At 29.6% G+C, this 18,469-nt stretch overlaps 1 protein-coding gene across 1 annotated transcript in view; it reads left to right on the plus strand.

The window, feature by feature from the left end:
• The window catches only part of LOC145293220 (RNA polymerase-associated protein CTR9 homolog), a 56,532-nt gene that overhangs the window by 6,221 nt on the left and 31,842 nt on the right, over window positions 1-18,469 (plus strand). Inside the window, exons 3-10 of the mRNA XM_080139762.1 lie at window positions 3,320-3,559; window positions 4,648-4,737; window positions 8,706-8,884; window positions 10,856-11,051; window positions 12,162-12,269; window positions 14,461-14,580; window positions 16,593-16,709; window positions 17,003-17,092. Coding sequence (XP_079995888.1) covers window positions 3,320-3,559; window positions 4,648-4,737; window positions 8,706-8,884; window positions 10,856-11,051; window positions 12,162-12,269; window positions 14,461-14,580; window positions 16,593-16,709; window positions 17,003-17,092 — 1,140 coding nt within the window. The remainder of the gene's footprint in view (window positions 1-3,319; window positions 3,560-4,647; window positions 4,738-8,705; window positions 8,885-10,855; window positions 11,052-12,161; window positions 12,270-14,460; window positions 14,581-16,592; window positions 16,710-17,002; window positions 17,093-18,469) is intronic.

Raw genomic sequence — 18,469 nt, forward strand, 5'->3', positions numbered from 1 at the left:
GTATTAAGAAGTTTGTTTTAATAATTTTTAAACGGAAAAGTAGGCTTTTGATATCAATGTCAGAGCGTGAAAAAGACAACTTTATAGGTATATAGATAAAACTTGCTCAGTAAACGATTTCTAGCCGATATTATGATGAATTATGTTCCTTGACTCTAATGTAAACAAAAAAATAGTACACAAGATATTTTGCTGGTAAAATGTCTTTTCAGTGCTTCTATATTATAAAAACAAAAAAAAAATACTGAATTTCAAGTGAAACAAATGGTACATACGTAATTATCAGGTCTCAAACAGCAACATGTCCAAAAATTAGGAAAATGATAGGTTAGAAAAATTATTATTAATGAAAAAAGAAATTTGTGAAAGGAAGTGAAGTCATTATATTATGCTTACTTTAAAAACAAAAATAAATAAAAAAAGGGATAACTTGACAGGGGAGATAATTGTTGCTTACATCACGTGACAAATGTTGTTCAAAATGCTGGACAAAATTTCCTCCCCATATAAACTTTATAAAAAACAATTTTTCGTTAATAATTATTTTTCTACCGTATCGTTTTCCATAATTTTTGAATACGTTACTATTTGCGACATGACAATTATGTAGGTATCATTTGCATAATTTTTTGGTTTACTGTCTTTTTAAACCTAACATGTAAATATAACATTTTTACTTTTTCTTTTTTTTTTCTTTTCCTTTTTTATTTACAAGCAGTTCTTAATATTGGTAAACACGATAAACTCCAAAACGATTATTTACAAAATGTGTAGCCTTTGCAAATTCTTTCATTTTGGATTGTGATACTCCAAGTATGTGTTAAGAGTTAGGGGAGAAAATAATAAATGTTATGAAAGCGTGTTATAGGCTCATGAAGACCTGTCATAAATTTTCATACAACATGATTGACAATGTCTCTGTAAAGACCAGTCTCTTTTGGATGTGGAATGGTGAAGATGGTGAGGGGAAGTGAAATTGAACCTATTTTGAAACCTCGCCCAGTCGGTCCTTCATGTCACAATATGTAAGGCAAACATATTTTAGTACTTCTTCAGAATTCTCCCTATTTCACACAAAAAAAAAAAAGGAAAAATCTGTCTGACAGGCTTATCCAGAAGAACCAAGGAGGGGTCCAAACTTTCGTTGTAAAAACTTTGCAAGATATAATGTTTCAATTATAAAATTTCGTCTTGTTTCATTCATTATTTATTATTAGGCTTAAAAAAAAACACTATTAAAACTTTATTATAGGCTTTAAAAAAAACTATGAAACCTGAAAAGTTATAATCAGGTCAACCTAAAAACTGCAATTAATGCTCATTGAATGTTCTTCTAACGTGAAATTTAAATTTTTTGATTGATTTATGAGGTTTTATATAATTACTTTGTTAAAATTACTCAACCTGATTAATAAATGCAATTTTTTGAGTTGCCCTTATTATAATTTTTCATGTTTCATAGTTTTTTGCTAAGTCTTGGTATCTTTTGCCATATTCTGGTTGTAATTAAATATGTATAGATATACGAAGCAAAACAGAAAATGAAACGTTTCGAAAAGTTTTCATACAAAAACATAAAAATAGTAAATATTTTTAATGAAACAAATCCAATCCTGCAAAATTCTAAAAGCTAGGTGAACTTTGAGGCATTATTGTGAAATGGCAGGCAAAATCGATTTGCAAGCAGTAAATAATTCCCCTATAAACAGGCAAATTATTTACGATAAAGACAAATGTCTGCCTGCCTACTTGCCTCTGACTGCCCTTTATGGATGCTTTAAATTAGGTGAAGGAAAATTCGACTTCCTCAAGAAGGGTCCAAAAAGCACATATCTATGACAGAAGGGAAATATCATATTCCAATGATCACATAAATTGATCAAGTAGTCTTATTCTTACATAAGAAAATCAAATTTTATGAGTAATCAAAGAGCAGCTGTCTTGTCTGCCATCACCGGGTGGGGACTTGCCTTGATGCATCTTTAAGGCAAATTTTTCAATTCAGATAGATTTATCATTCTTGAAAAAAAACATTCTTTTTCGTTTCTTTCTTTTTCCCTTCTTTTTCCCTTTTTATCTTTTCCTTTTTTCTTTTTTCTTCATTTTCTTTTCTTTCTTCTTTCTTTCTTTTCTTTTTTTTTCTTTCTTTTCTTTCCTTTTCTCTTTCCTTTTCTCTTTCCTTTTCTCTTTCCTTTTCTCTTTCCTTTTCTCTTTCCTTTAATTCTTTCCTTTAATTCTTTCCTTTTCTCTTTCCTTTAGTTCTTTCCTTTTCTCTTTCCTTTAGTTCTTTCCTTTTCTTTTTCCTTTAGTTCTTTCCTTTTCTTTTCCCTTTAGTTCTTTCCTTTTCTTTTTCCTTTAGTTCTTTCCTTTAATTCTTTCCTTTAATTCTTTCCTTTAATTCTTTCCTTTAATTCTTTCCTTTAATTCTTTCCTTTAATTCTTTCCTTTTCTCTTTCCTTTAATTCTTTCCTTTTTTCTTTCTTTTTTCTTTTCTTTTTTCTTATTCTTTCTCTCTCTTCTTTTCTTTTTCTTTTTTTCTTTTTCTTTTCTTTCTTTGTCTTTTTCTTTTTATTTATTCTTTTTCTTTTCTTTTTCTTTTTTTTCTTTCTTTTCTTTTTTCTTTTCTTTTTTCTTTCTTTTCTTTTTTCTTTTCTTTTTTCTTTCTTTTCTTTTTTCTTTTCTTTTTTCTTTCTTTTCTTTTTTCTTTCTTTTCTTTTTTCTTTCTTTTTTTTCTTTCTTTCCTTTTTTCTTTTTTTTCTTTCTTTCCTTTTTTCTTTTTTTTCTTTCTTTCCTTTTTTCTTTTTTTTCTTTCTTTCCTTTTTTCTTTCCTTTTTTCTTTTCTTTTTTCTTTTCTTTTTTCTTTCTTTTTTTTTTTTCTTTTTTTCTTTTCTTTTTTTTCTTTTTTTCTTTTTTTTTTCTTTTTTTTTTTTCTTTTTTGCTTTTCTTTTTTTCTTTTCTTTTCTTTTCTTTTTTTTTCTTTTTTTCTTTCTTTTTTCTTTTCTTTTTCTTTTTTTCTTTTTTTCTTTTTTTCTTTTCTTTTTTTCTATTTTATTTTTTTGTGTGTGTCTTTCTATTTCAATCGACTTAGAAAAAATTTAAAAAACATTTTAACACAGTCTTCTAACCTTGGTAAAGGTATGTTTCTATACTGAAAATTCGGACATTATATATAAATATATATATATATATATATATATATATATAAATATTTTAACATTTTTGGTTTTCAAAGGTTTTCAAATTTAACATTACAAAATGTTTTCTAAGATGTGAAACATTACTAATTTGACTTACATTTTGAGTTTTTTGTTTTGCATAGCTGGAATATTACAAGCAAGGATGTATCGATGATTTTGTGAAGATTCTGGAAGCTTCTCGGGCCGATGCCAGTTATGACTACCCGAATTATGAAAAGGACCAAATGCGGGCATTGGATACTTTGGCTGCCTATTATGTCCAGCAGGCCCACAAGGAAAAGAATAAAGAGAAAAAGAGGGAATTGTTTACGCAAGCCACTCTTCTATACACAACAGCAGACAAAGTTATCATGTACGACCAGGTTAGTATATTGCTTTATTCTTTACTAGCTAGTAGGAAGGGGGGGTAATATCTTTCAGTACCTATCAGGTAGAATTATAGTAGGTGTTTACTTCCTAGGAAGATGTGACACAAGGTCAGAAGGTGTAAAAAGTCAAGACAGCACTCATTACAGGCAAGATTTTTTCTGCGTTGTTGATAACAGGAACCCTTGGGCTGGAATTGAATTCTTGTACAAAATAAACAAGACATCTTTTTTTTTTTATATATATAAAAAGAAAAAATAGAATTATTTTTATTCCAATAATTTAAAGCAGTATATTGATTGTAGATCAACGATTTTCGTCGGCCTGTGCAAAACTGCTATGAGTGTCGCTGGCACGCGATGCATCTTGTTCGGAGTCCCAACTTCAACTATATAAAAACAATTCTTTTCTCTTTAAAAGAGAGAGTGATAAAAAAAAAGAGAAGACTGAAAGAAATTTGATTTGGACGTCGGGGTAGCAAGTATTTGAATGTAGTGTATCAAATTTGGAGCAGTCGAATTTAACCCCAATACGTCTTGTAGTGATCTTGCCTGGCAGTGAACCATCTCAATCTGGAATCAAATATCAGCATGGCAACCACAAACAATAATCAAAGATCATCTTAATGGAAGAAGATAGATTTATTCAACTGAGTTTGTGTTCACTGTATAACGACAAGGAGGTGACTATGAAAGCAGAAGTACAGAAAGGGATTAAAAGTGCATATTTTTGTTTAAACCAATTTTAGTGCACTTCGCATGTCTGCTATTGGTGTTTATCTACTTTTCTCCTCTCTCATATCAAAGATAAACTTTTACCAGCGGACATGAAGGATGCAGTGTAAGCAGTGATGGTCAAATACCATCAATTTGCATAGGTCAAGTCTCGCAGCCATTGTATTAATTGACACTGGATGAAAAGTCAGGGACCAATGTTTACATCAGAAAAGTGAAAGGATATCAGTAGGTAATGATATCAGTGTCAGTTTTTTGTGCTGCATTCTTTTGAGGGTGGATATTTTTTCTTCCTTTTGTATTGATTTTAATTTATATATTTTAATTTATTTTATTTATTTTTTTTTCAGAACCATCTTTTGGGCCGTGCCTACTTTTGTTTACTGGAAGGTGACAAGATGGAGCAGGCTGATGCCCAATTTAACTTTGTACTGAACCAGGTAAGAAATTTGAAAAAAAAATAAAAATAAAATTATTTATAAACTCATCAACATTTCCCCTTTATTTCAAGACTTTCAGAATGATGATTGATTTTGAAGAAAAAAAAAATAATTCTTAAGAACGTCTTGAAATAAAAACAAAATGTTTATGAATATGTAAATAATTTTAGTTTTTAATCTCTTAGGTTAGAATATTATTTTCGTTTTATATATATATATATATATAGTAGAACCCCAGAATACGGCATTAAAAAATTAGTAACAAAATACAGTACAGTATATAATACACATGTATATAATCAAATAACATAAATAACACCATAAGGCGAGCAAAACCATAACCGGGAGATGGCAAAAACATTGTATTCCACATCGTAACCTGAAAAAAACGTACTCTAAGGCCACTGTATCCAGGGTTCTGCTATGTGTGTATATGTATATATATATATATATATATATATATATATATATGAACAAATGATTAATAAAACATCTTGAAAAAGAGTTAAAAACATATTTAATTTTAAAAAGGAAGCACAAGATAAGTGGATAGTCCTTAATCCGTGGAGTTTCGAAGAAATACTCTCCTTCTCATCAGAGGGCAGGAATTAGCAAAATGCGGGATCGGATTTTGCATGCAAAAGTATTTAATGAAACCACAAGTAAGTCACAGATCTTACTTGGTTAAAAAAGGGGTGAGGTAAGGGGAATAGGAGGTAAAAGAAAAAATGATAAAAAGATTTCACATGAATGGATAGTCCGGTGAAGGGTAAAAAATCCAAGAATGTTAAAATCTAAACACGGTCGAATTAAAAACTTCCACTCCAACAGGTAAGTTCCAAAGGAATTACTTTACTTGTAAATATTAACTCTTTAATATTTATAATATATTTTAAGTTTACCATTTTGATTACCTTGGTAAACTTATTGTAATTTTTATTTATATATATATATATATATATATACCCATGTGTGTGTGTATTATAGTCATTGTTTCTGTTTCGATATAACAAGCTGTGCATTGCCTACGGAGGTAATTCAATCTATATTCAAACAAATACTAATATCAATCAGCAATAACTTATTTGAAGTATTAGTCTTATTTGTATGACAACTGTTTATTCCAAGTAACTTTTTAAAAGTTGTTGGGAAATAATAAAAAAAAGTATGTTATTCACTAGTTTATGCATGAATAAAAAAAGTAGGCAAACAATACAATCAAATAAACTCTTCTGGTGGGATTTTAAATATTTTTATCATCAAAAGATGACATCAGAAACAATAAATCTAATTATACTAAAGTTGAGTTAATAAACCTTTGTTTCTTTAAGGATTTTTTTTTTTTCCCTATCCAGCTGCTAGATTTTGGAATTCCCTTCCTTTTGTCTGCTCTCCTGACTGTACTAATATGCAGAAATTTGAAAAGATGTAACCCAATTCAGTAGTGGAAATTTCTTTTCTACAACACTCACATTGACATTGATTTCCGCCATTATTTTTCTAGTCGGAATTCTTTCTAGAAATACATTGGGTACTTATGGGAGGGATGACAATGAGAAGGTTGTCAAGATCCAAAGTGAAAGTAACTGAATTCGAACTTGGAACAATCAGGTCGTAAGATTGAGTTATGTTTTAAAAAATATCATTTTGAATTTTTCTAATTAGCTGTAATTTTAAACTTACTCACCAAGTCATCCATTTCTTACTAAGTTTCTGTCTATTACTCTTATCCTCTCTCATTCTGTTGTTTAGCCCTTCCTTGCTCTTAGTTTATTCAGTATATACTTTAATTTTGTTTCTTTTTTTCTTTGTTTCTTATTTTTTACTATGTTACTTTAAATATGTTTGCTAAATTTCTACGCTGAAATTTCATCTGTATAATCTGATTCTGAAGTAGAAATTTCTTTTCTACGACAATCATCAGCATATTGTATGAATCCAATGATTCTATTGTTGGCATTGGTTTCCTCGATATTTTTCTAGTCAGACGTCTTTCTAGAAATACATTAGGTATTTATGGGAGAGACAACATGAAGGTTGCCAACATCTGAAGTAAAGGTAATTTTGTAGAACGAACAAGATTCGAACTTGGAACACCCAGTTTGTCAGTCTGTGTCATTAACCACTTGACCACTGTCACCTTCCTATAATAATTGAAGAATCCCATACATTATTCTTACTGCCAAAGTCAAAAGATTAAATCAAGTACAAAATAATAAAAATTTAATCTCTTACTTTGATTTCAATGGAAAACTAATATTATAATACACTCACAGATACTGAAAATGTCGTCCATGCATTTCATAGCAGTGTCTTAACCTAGAAATCCAAGCACATTTTTAAATCATCAAGGTGTTTCATTTTACTTCAGTCGAAGTTCCGCTTCCTGGGGCTAACACTTGATTTCTATGAGACAGACATCTGAATATTCCATGAAAATTCTCAAACACTGAGTTAGTAAAGACGTTGGGAACAAAACTGACCATTTTAAAATGTTCTTGTATGTCTTTGCTTTTTGGTCTTTTAGTCTTACTAGATTCTATAGCAAGAATACATCTAGTTTAGTGGAGTATCCAGCTTTGTTCTGTTACTATAGACAATATCGTTTGAATAAGGTGCACTGTTCCTTATAAAATCCAGTGTGGGTTGTCCAGAGGAAATCTTATTTGTGCTATAAATACTGTTATTTTGAATATTTAGTCAGGGTTTACTTGTAGGCAAAATTATCCTCATGCCAGGTTGTCCTGACAAACCCTGTACAGAGAAACCTTAGACACTCAAGGATAGTGTCTAGTAGGCATTCAAGCTCTCTCAAGTAGACATTCAAGTTAATATTTCTGAGTTTGTACTAATAACAAGCTCCAAACAGAAATCCATTGCATTTAAATTTGGGCTTTTTGAAGGCTGATCCTCTGGTGCAATGGAATCGAAAATGGATTGTTGAAGAATTTGAATTTTTCAAATTTACCATTTTTCTATCAACTACTGTGTTATAAATATTCATAAAGAAAAAAACTTGTCTGCGTGTCTTCCCACTTTCTTTCACTGTCCTGTGTATGATGGCAAACTATATTTGATGGTGAGGCTTCAGTTTGAGAGCTTTAAGCGATGTGAAGTAACTCCTGACTTGTCATTACACTAAAGTCCATCAATGGGTCAAATAAAGCCTTGTTTTCAGGTTATTTATTTACAAAATGTACACTTGGAAAATGAATTAATCTATAAATCATTCTTATACAAAAAAAAAATACATGCAATTTGATGTTATGTCTGATACGTGTTATCGGTTTAATAACCACTTGAAAATGATTGAAGGACAAAGTATAACTGTTTAACAAATTTATTTAACAATTTAGAGATCAAATGGTACTGTAGAAGTTGATGGGTGCATGCCATTTTTTCTTGTTCTCACATAACACTTGAAACTACTTGCTTTTCAAACTGAGTAAACGTTATAAAGTAAGTAAAAGCTAAAAACTTTTTCAGCTAGGTAGAAAGGTAACTTGCCTTTTAATAACATTTGTTATATGCTTATTTTTTTTTACCACTTTTTTGTATGGTTGTCTATTGTAAAACAAAGTTCTGTGATGGAAACATTTTTGTTACCCTTTCAAACTGTCATGACCAATGTGCTCTACTCAAGGGCGATAACTCTCTCTTCAGTCCAAGGAAAATATTGTTATTATACTGAGGTCCGTCAATGGGCTAAATAAAACCTACTGTTTTTCGACTGTTTATTTACAAAATATTCACTTGGAAAACAAATTAACTTATGAACCATGTTTATACAAAAGATATATACAGTTTGAACACAAAATTGCCGTAAAACCTAACAACCAACCTTCTTTCACTCAAATACAATTGTTGCCTATTTTAACTTGTTTTTAATCGTTGAAGACAATGTTGAGGGGACGCAGGTTTCAAAATAAAGTTTAAAACCAATGTTTGTTATTTAATTTTCTTTTCAGTCCAGTAATAACATTCCATCCCTTCTTGGAAAAGGCTGTATAGCATTCAACAAGAAAGACTATCGAGGAGCTCTAGCTTATTACAAGAAAGCCTTGAGAACCAACCCGAATTGTCCAGCATCTGTACGCCTTGGGATGGGTCATTGTTTTGTCAAATTAAACAAGTTGGAAAAGGCCAAGTGAGTATATTTCAAATGTTATTGTTTTTATTAATCGTGTGTGTGTGTGTATATATATATATACATATATATATCGCAATAGAGACAGGTGCGTCAACCTTCTTTGTGCCAGCAAAAGGAAACATCCAACGTATTGTTTCTCTTTGGGGAACTTTGAATTTTTTCTCCCGTTTTTTTTTTTTTTTTTTTTTTTCCCCCTCGTTGTGCCAATATTTTAATCGTTTTTAAACGTTAATAAATTTATTTTAGTATCCCCGTACTTTTGGCACATTCAATAAGTTCCCCATTAGAACTCTTTATTTTCGATATAATATTATTTTGTACGCTATCGATTTTCTCCTGATGAGATGATAGCCGAAAGAGCTCTCGAGAAACTTCCGCTTATTATTTTCAAAACTGTATATAAATTCTGTATCTCCAAACATTTATTTAAATATATATATATAATATATATATATACATATATATATATGTGTGTGTGTGTGTAAATAGCATGAATAAATATGTGAAGATATTAAAATTTTGAAGCAGAAAAATTCAACAAAATATATTTTTAATGTAAACTCGAATCGGTTAATGAAGCAACAAATATGCAAAGTTGTTTGGGAACTAGAAATTGTTAACACTGTCATTATTTTATTTGTTTGTATGTATGCATGCATGAAACAGCTATAAAATTATCCTGTGCTTCAAAATATTTTTTATTTTTGTTTTTTGCTAATTTGATTCTAATTCTTTTTAATTTAATAATATACACATCACAAACTATTAATTTAAAATAAAAAAAAGGTTCATGTCCTAAATTCCTCCACGTAAAAAGAAGAAAGAAAAATCTGTATGATGTACATAGCGTGACGAAACAAAATTGATTTAGTTTATAAAACTCACTGTCTGTCAGTCTGTCTGTCTCCATATTTTCAAACTCTATCTCCTCCGAAATTAAAAGTCGCAGAGCGATGCGAGGGGCCTAAAATGATTGGATTTTTTATGGACCATGCTTTTGAGTTTTTAGCTGGTTAAAATAGTTTTTAAGGGGGTCAGAATTTAAAAGATTATTATACATTTTGTACATTCATCTTAGTTTATTTTTAATCAGTTCATATGAGTGTCATGTTCGTATGGTGGTAATATCATCCGTTGATAATGTCCTGTTAGGTTTATATCAACTTTGAATACTACAGTTTTGCTTTCGATTTCAATTCTAGCTGATGGCACCCAAAACCTTTCTTTTTTTTTTCTTTTTTTTTTTGTTACTTTTAAAATCACAACTCTATAATAATACGTACGAAATCGGGACAAATTAAAATATATTTAAGCATATTTTACGACCGAGCAAAGCCAGGCACCCCCTGCTAGTCATATTCTAAAAATAACGTAAGTTGATCTAGTTTTATTTTTGTATTAAAAAAGATCATTTTTAAGTGATTAATAAGAATTTGTAGGCATTACAACATAAATCTAGTAAATATGAATTATTGTTGAATTACCTCCCTTGTTTTTTTAGATTTGTTTTACATGGCAGGTGATCTTGTCACTCGTTAGATGCTCATAAAATTTGACTGTCTTAAAAATAAAACTATTTGATCAATTTTCGTTATTTTTGGAATATGATATTTTTGTTTCATCATGGGTATGTACATCATATCGATTTTTCTTTATTTTCGTTTTTTAATATAGATGGAATTCAGGATCCCCCTCTCCCCCCAAAAAAAAAGAAAAAAATTTTTTCTTGGAAACGATTTAGGTCAACAAAGTATTCATCACTTATTTCAATTCCAACAAAAGAAGCTTGCATACAAGCAAAAAAGTATATTTTTCTGCAGATCTTCATTTCTTTTAATTGATAAAAAAAAAAAAAATTATTTTTTTTTATATTGGCTTGTTTTTTGTTTTCTCTCCCTTTAAAAAAAGATCGATTTATTACAAAAAATTCCATATTTTGATGATTCCTGGAATTCTTTCATTTTTCAGAATGGCTTTTGAACGTGCACTTAATCTTGACCCTCAATGTGTTGGTGCCTTAGTTGGCTTGGCCATTCTGAAACTAAATGCCAAAACCCAAGAATCCATCAAGACTGGTGTCCAGTTATTATCCAAAGCTTACACTATTGATTCCACCAATCCAATGGTCTTGAATCACTTAGCCAACCATTTCTTTTATAAGAAGGTAATGTCATCTGCTTTCATTGTATATCAGTTTCTGGAAAGTTCTGTGTGTTTTTCAAGACTCATTGCTTTCACAAAATATTTTTAAACTTCATTGTGCTGTGCATTCAGTAGTGGTTCCTGGGTCAAGCGCTTTATTAATATTGCAGCAGCTTTTCAGCCTAGCTCGAATTGAAACAAGAAAATTGTGCAAATTTGCTTTTTTTTTTTCCATCTTTGTATTCAACATTTTGAAAAGAAGACAATTGTTTTAAAATGATTGTAATTTAAATGATTAGATAGAGCGAAAAACGTTCTTTAAAATGGTATCTGAAGTAAAGGTATTATAACGAAAACTTATTTGAAAATACATCATTTGAAATCAAAATTAAAAATTCCACAAGAACTTTGTCAACCTAATATATATATATATATATATATATATATATATATATATATACACACGCAGTAAATTATGAAAATATAAATAACAATTAAGCTACACAGAATATTCCGAGAATGAAACACAGAATAATCTGTGTAGCTTAATTGCCATATATATATTTTCATAACTTACTACGTAGCTCTACCTATGTATTGAGCACAGTTGAAGTAAATACTGAAAATTTATGCATAAAATTATATCTATATTAAGTTCTTGATGAATCGTCCCTTTTAAGTAATCCAATTTACAAAATCACCACTACTTATGATTACTTCTGATAACTAATGTATACCCTTATTATTACCCCCTTATCCTCGAGTGGCCTTCGGGCCTTGATAAGTGGTGACTCCTTTGTGAAAAAAAAAAAATAATGTGATTAAATGAGGTAGTCATAGAAAGAGAGAGAGAGTGAGAGAGAAATAAAATGGAATAAACTGAATTATGTGTTCAACATTTCGAGACTTCCTCTAGAGACGTTGATGAACACCTAACTCGGTTTGTTTCTTTTTGTTTCTCTATTTCGTCGGAATACTATTTCCATGTAACAATTTAATAGAACCGTTAAGATTGTTATATATTCTGGTGAATTTAAATTACTAAACTGGTTTAAATTTGTTTTTTTTGTTTGTTTGTTTGTTTTTTCTTTTCTACTTCTGTATAATGCAGGTCTTGTTTTCTTCTTTATAGGACTACCAGAAAGTTCAGCATTTGGCTTTGCATGCATTCCATAATACAGAGAATGAAGCAATGAGAGCTGAGAGTTGTTATCAATTAGCCAGAGCTTTTCATGTCCAAGTAAGAACCCTGTTTTGTTTTTTTTTTTACTTTTATATACTGAACTGGTGAAGCCATCTTTTTATTTATTTATTTTTTTTTTTGTTTCAATAAATTAAAATACGATAGAAAGTCAACCCAGTATCAGTTCTGTGTGCCATTAGAGTGCATCTGGCGATGAGAATTCAATCTAGGAAACTTGAGGAACATGGAGTCACTCTTTAGTCCCCATTGCTCTCAAGCACACTCTAACCTGGAGTTGTGGAAGCCATCAGGGATCTGTCTATGAGTTGAATATAAACTGCTGTTTACACTTACAAAACAAATTAATTTATGAATCGGTCGTATGCAAAACATATTTATGACACATGAATAAATGTGAAGGGTAATTATAGGAACGACCAGTTCATGAAAAAAGAATTTCAAAAACTACCTGCTGAATATACCCCGTGAACCAAGTGCAAGAGGAATCTGAACACTCTCAGACTGTTATAATCCTGAAAGGATCTCTCGGGTAGAGAGGGTCTGTTGAAATAGTAAATGAATGCCTGACATTTGGTAGGATGCCCTATCCCAGGCAAAACAAAAAGATAAAGTTGAAAAAAAGACAAAGCCTCCTACCAGAATGACAAATCAGCATTAAACAATCTGAAAATAGGTAATCTGTGTGTGTGTGTGAGAGAGAGCACTTCTCAATCTATATACCCAACGAATTTTGGATCTACAGACTTGAAATTAGATATATAGGGTATTCAGACATGTAAAAAACTTTTTAATCAGTTTTCATCCGGAAAAAAAGGGGCTGCTAAAGGGTAAAAATTGAAAAATTGGTACTTGCGGGTCATCGGATTTTTATCTGTTAACTGTTTTACGACTGCGCATGCGCAAATCCTTCACATTATGTTAAAAGTAAGTAGGTTTGAAAACACTTTTTAAAGATCATGCCAAGCTGGCCTAATGGTTATCATACTTGGCTCGCTGTCTTTAGGTTTTGATTTCAATCTCAGTTCGAGTATTTTTTTACTTACAAGAAGTGAACTGTTTAGAAAAAAAAAATAGTACTTGCATACACATGTCTCGGTGTCTTTTTGTTTTTTTCTTTTTAATTTCATTTTTTCTTAAAGGAATTTAACGTTACATTTAATACCGGACAAGGCCGGGTACATCAAGTATTCTATAAAACTACAACTCAATACTTTTTTTTGCTTTGAACTCAAATTTGTTCATGGAACAACTTGTATGACTTGTTGTTTTGGAATTGGATTAAGTTAAAAAAAATTATTTCGATTTTCGCTTTCTGTTTAACAGAAGTCATGCTAGTATATAAAAAAGAAAAGTTTATTTTGATTGATGTTCTACGTAATTCCAGTTTAAGTTTGAAACTTTGCATATGAATAACCTTTTACTTTGATATGGTTTTTTTTTTGTTTTTTTTCAAATAGTTTACTTTTAATAAAATGTTATGAGAATATATTCTTTTGGTTTTTACTTTGAAATGTTTTTTTTGTTTTTGTTTTTCTGAATGGTTTTATATATTAAAAATATTTTTAAGTTTACATAAAAAGTCTCTACTTAAAAAAAATTTTGTTTTTAATGTCTTGTAATAAAAAATATATTTTTGTAGTCTTTACTTTGAAATGTTTTTTTGTTTTTTTTTTGTACATGTTATAAAGAATATTCCGGAAAAAATTTATCAGCACCAAAACACTTGCAGATAACTATGGAAGTTTCCTTCTCTTGTTCCTACTGATTAAATTTGCATTAAAAAAAACAAAAGAATCCTAGAATTCTGACTCCCAATTCAATAGAGTATTTGTAATATGAAATAAACATCTAAGATATTTTATTTTAACAAAAATTCTGAAGAAAAAGATCAATTAACGTTGTTTCAATTTTAAGGAAACTGGAAACCATTATGTGAACATTAATCAGAAAGGACTTTTCCTTGATATACTTCCACTGAACAGAAAGTGGAAGTCAAAATGACATAAGCTTTCTTTTTTCTTTTTTTTTTTTTTCTTTTCTTTTTTTTTTTTTTCTTTTCTTTTTTTTTTTTTTTTTTGCCTAACCAGGAATGTTGATGTCATTATTTTAGTTATTTTTTCATAATTATTATTGTACATACAAGAAATTACAACAAAAAGCCATTAGACCATCTCTTGTTTAAAAATATTATTTTCTGGTTTCATATCTTTTTTTTTTTTTTCCCCAGGGTGATTATGATCAAGCTTTCCAGTATTATTATCAATCAACTCAATTTGCTCCCGGCAGTTTTGTTTTGCCATTTTTTGGTCTCGGTCAAATGTACATCTACCGAGGAGATAATGAAAATGTAAGTTAAGAGACTTTCTTTTCTTTTCTTTTTTCCTTTTTTTTTTCCCCTTTTTCTTTTGTCACTTATTTTTTTTTTTTTTTTTCACTTATAATCATTTTTGTTTTCACTTATGATTTTTTTTCACTTATGATCATTTTATGATTTTTTTTTTCACTTTATGATCATTTTTTTTTTCACTTAGATTATTTTATGATTTTTTTTTACTTATGATCATTTTTTTCACTTATGATCATTTTTTTTTTATTTATGATCATTTTTTTTTTATTTATGATCATTTTATTTTATTTATGATCATTTTTTTTTCATTTATGATCATTTTTTTTCACTTTTCACTTATAATCATTTTGTCATTTTTTTAACTTATTTTCAATTATCTAGCATAAAAGTGTATGAAACTTTGCATGGACTTTCGTTATAAGGTGTTGTGAACTAAGTATTATGGTATAAATATACTAAGTGCTAATAGATATAAAAACCATGAACAAACATGTGATACAAACACTTTCTCCTTTATTTTAGAGATTATTAATTTGGGTGTAAGCTCATCCCCCTTCCCCTACAATGAAAAAAAAAACAAAGAAAAATTTTTATGGTGTACATACCCATGACGAAAAAAAAAAATCATAAAGAAATCAAATTTTATGGCTAAATGATGATCAGCGGATCTTTCAATGCCATTTTACAAGACAAGGGAGATAACTCCAAATAATTCAAACTTTAAGATTTTAGAAAGACATTCTTAACATGGGGAGCCCTACAAATGCCCTTCATTCGCATCAAAATGATTTTCTTTATAAAAGTAAAACTACCTGATCAATTTAGGTGATTTTTGGTTTGCGATATTTTTTTTCTGTCATGAGTATGTACATTATAAAGAACTTTCCGTATTTGTGCAGATTTTGAACCAGACATGTCTAAGCGTCCGCTCGGCTTTGCCCAGAACATGATGTCAACTGCTGGATTATGAATTGCATTAACTGTGGTGTGAGATGCTTCATTGTAAAGAGACTCTGTAAAAAAAATAAAACTCGAAAATAATAATTTTTTTGCTTCTTTGAACAAACCTAAAATAATACATAATTTGTTTTGAAAAAAGACGCTTGGAATCCAATTATATTCTTATTTTGACACAAAAACAACTATTTCTTTGGCCATCTGCAGTTATTTGTCTAACATTGATAAAGTTGTAGTAACGTCTAGTTTCTTTTTGAGATTGGTGGGGTTCCAGTTGTTTTTGTTTTTTCTCTTCCAATATGTATCCAAAAGTTTATTTGCTCATTTCCGCACATTGTGATTGGCATCTTACATCAGATTACAAGCAAAGCGGAGCAGTTGGCATCCTGTTCCGGGCAAAGAAGAGCGGTTGACATCCTGTTCCGAGCAAAGCGGAGCAGACATTTAGATACGTCCAGTTCAAAATTTGTACAAGTACTGAATTTCCATTTTGTTTTTTATCAGGGGTGGCAGAGGTTGCTTACACCTGAGTTTGCATTTTAATTTTTTTTTTCTTTGTATAAGAAAATATTGTGCTTATTTAAAGTTAAACTTAATTAAAACAGAAAAATACATAAAAAAATCTTTGATGTACATACCCATCATGGAACAAAAATGTCATATTCTAAAAAATCATGTAAATTGATCAAGTAATTTTTTTTTTTTTTTTTTTTTTTTACTAAGAAAACCAAAATTTTACAATTTTTAGCAAGACCAAAAAAGTTATTTTGAATAAAAAAAAGATAAGAAAAAAAACGGTAGTTGAATCAGTTGTCTACCCTTTAATTTTACAAAACATGGCGGCTTCCAATTCTCATTGTCATGAAATTTTTTTTTTTTTTTTTTTTTTTTTAACTGATTTTTGGAATACCATCTCTTCATTCCGTGATGGGGAGGTATATCATAAATATTTGTTTGTATGGTTGTTTTGACTTTAAGTCAAATTCTAAATAAGAACCAAAACTATAATCTAAAAATTTGTTTTTCTTTAACTAATTAAAAATTTCTATTTCCAGGCAGCTCAGTGTTTTGAAAAAGTCTTGAAAGCTCAATCTGGCAATTATGAAACCATGAAGATTCTTGGCTCACTCTACGCTAATTCTGAAGATGTTTCCAAAAGAGACACGGCAAAGGTGATTGAACTATTGCAATTAAAAAAAAAAAAAAAAATTTTTTTTTTTTTTTTTTTGTTTCTCTAAAATATTTTTTTTTCTTCCCTTCATGATTTTTTTTTGTTTTTTATTTTACCATAATTTTCCTACCACCTCCCTCCCATACTTCTCTTTAAAAAGAAAAGTATTTTTATTTTTTCCCCCTCTTCTCACTTTCTTTAGCATTCTCCATTTTACTTGTTCATTGAGTTAACTGAATTCATTTTTTTTTTTTTTTTTTTTTTTTTTTTTTTTTTTTTTTTTTTTTTTTTCAGCAACATTTACGTAAAGTCACAGAGCAATTTCCAGATGATGTCGAGGCTTGGATTGAATTAGCACAAATCCTCGAACAGACAGATGTCCTTGTGAGTGATTCTTTTCACATATTTAAAACATGATAACACAATCTATAAAATCTAAATCCAAAGTTAACATTTTTCTTCCTGCTGGCCCGTATCTCATATTCAAGATTCAAACTGGTACAAATAAATGTAAAAATAAGAATTGGCATTACTTTTAATTCAAAATTTATTTTTTGGGTTCTCATCCAAAATTACCCTATTTAAAAAGAAAGAAAAGAAAAAAAAAATTGTATGATATATGTAGCCATAAATGTCATATTCTAAAAATCACATAAATTGATCAAGTAGTTCTATTTTTGAATAAGAAAATTAAATTTTATGAGTAACCAAAGAGTGGCCATCTTCTCTGCCATTTTGAAAGCTATCCAAAAAAAAAAAAAAAAAAAAAAAAAAACGAAGGGAGATAACTCAATAAATTCAAACTTACGATTTATGCCTACAAATTTCCATTAATCGCTTAAAAATTATTTCTTTATAAAAATAAAACTACTTGACCGATTTACGTGGATTTTTCAATATGTTTTTTTTTTTCATCATGGATATGTACATCATACACACTTTTTAGTTTTGTTATTTACTCGGGGTGCAGTGAGGTCATTGTAGGTTCTAATTTTGCTTGTATGTTTTTTGGACAACTATTACAGGTTTCAATTTAAAATGAGTTATTCTCTTGATTTTTACTTATAGTAACCTCTTGCGTTAGTAGTAATCTGGGAGGAAGTAAATAATTTAAAAAATAAATCGTTAACCAAGTATGTCATATTGTCAGTAGGACCATTACATACTGGTATCGCTAGAAAATGTATTGAGTCGCAGGAATTAAGAATTCACGATTTCTGGATAAGTTATAACAGTATAGTAAATAATGGACTATCAATAATTCCCCCACTATCTAACGATCATGAGATTAATTTATTTTATTGCGGACTATTATCCTCATCTTTTTTAGTTGTTGTTTCATGACATTTCGGCCAACTATTCTTCTGACCTTCGTCAGGTGGTAACCGTGATGGGATAGGAACTTTGAATCTCCTAACTGCATCCTCAGCAATTACTGCTTTCCATAGTTGTTGTCGTCTCACTATGTTCCTATCCCATCACGGTTACCACCTGACAAAGGCCAGAGGAATAGTTGGCTGAAACGTTGCGAAACAACAACTAATAAAGATGAGGATGATAGTCCGTAATAAAATAAATTAATAAATAATACTCATCTCAATAATGAATTCCAATTAAAATAATATATAAACCATGAGATTGTTTCCACAGCAATTGAGAAGGCTAACCTATTTGTCTGGTGGTTTGTCTCTAACTTCACTGTAGACCCAACAAGCCATTTCCTTCCAAATTTCCTTTTATGAACAGAAGCCACACTTGATG

This window comes from Euprymna scolopes, chromosome 14, assembly GCF_053919585.1.
Source record: "Euprymna scolopes isolate OS-2025 chromosome 14, ASM5391958v1, whole genome shotgun sequence".
Lineage (NCBI taxonomy): Eukaryota > Metazoa > Mollusca > Cephalopoda > Sepiida > Sepiolidae > Euprymna > Euprymna scolopes.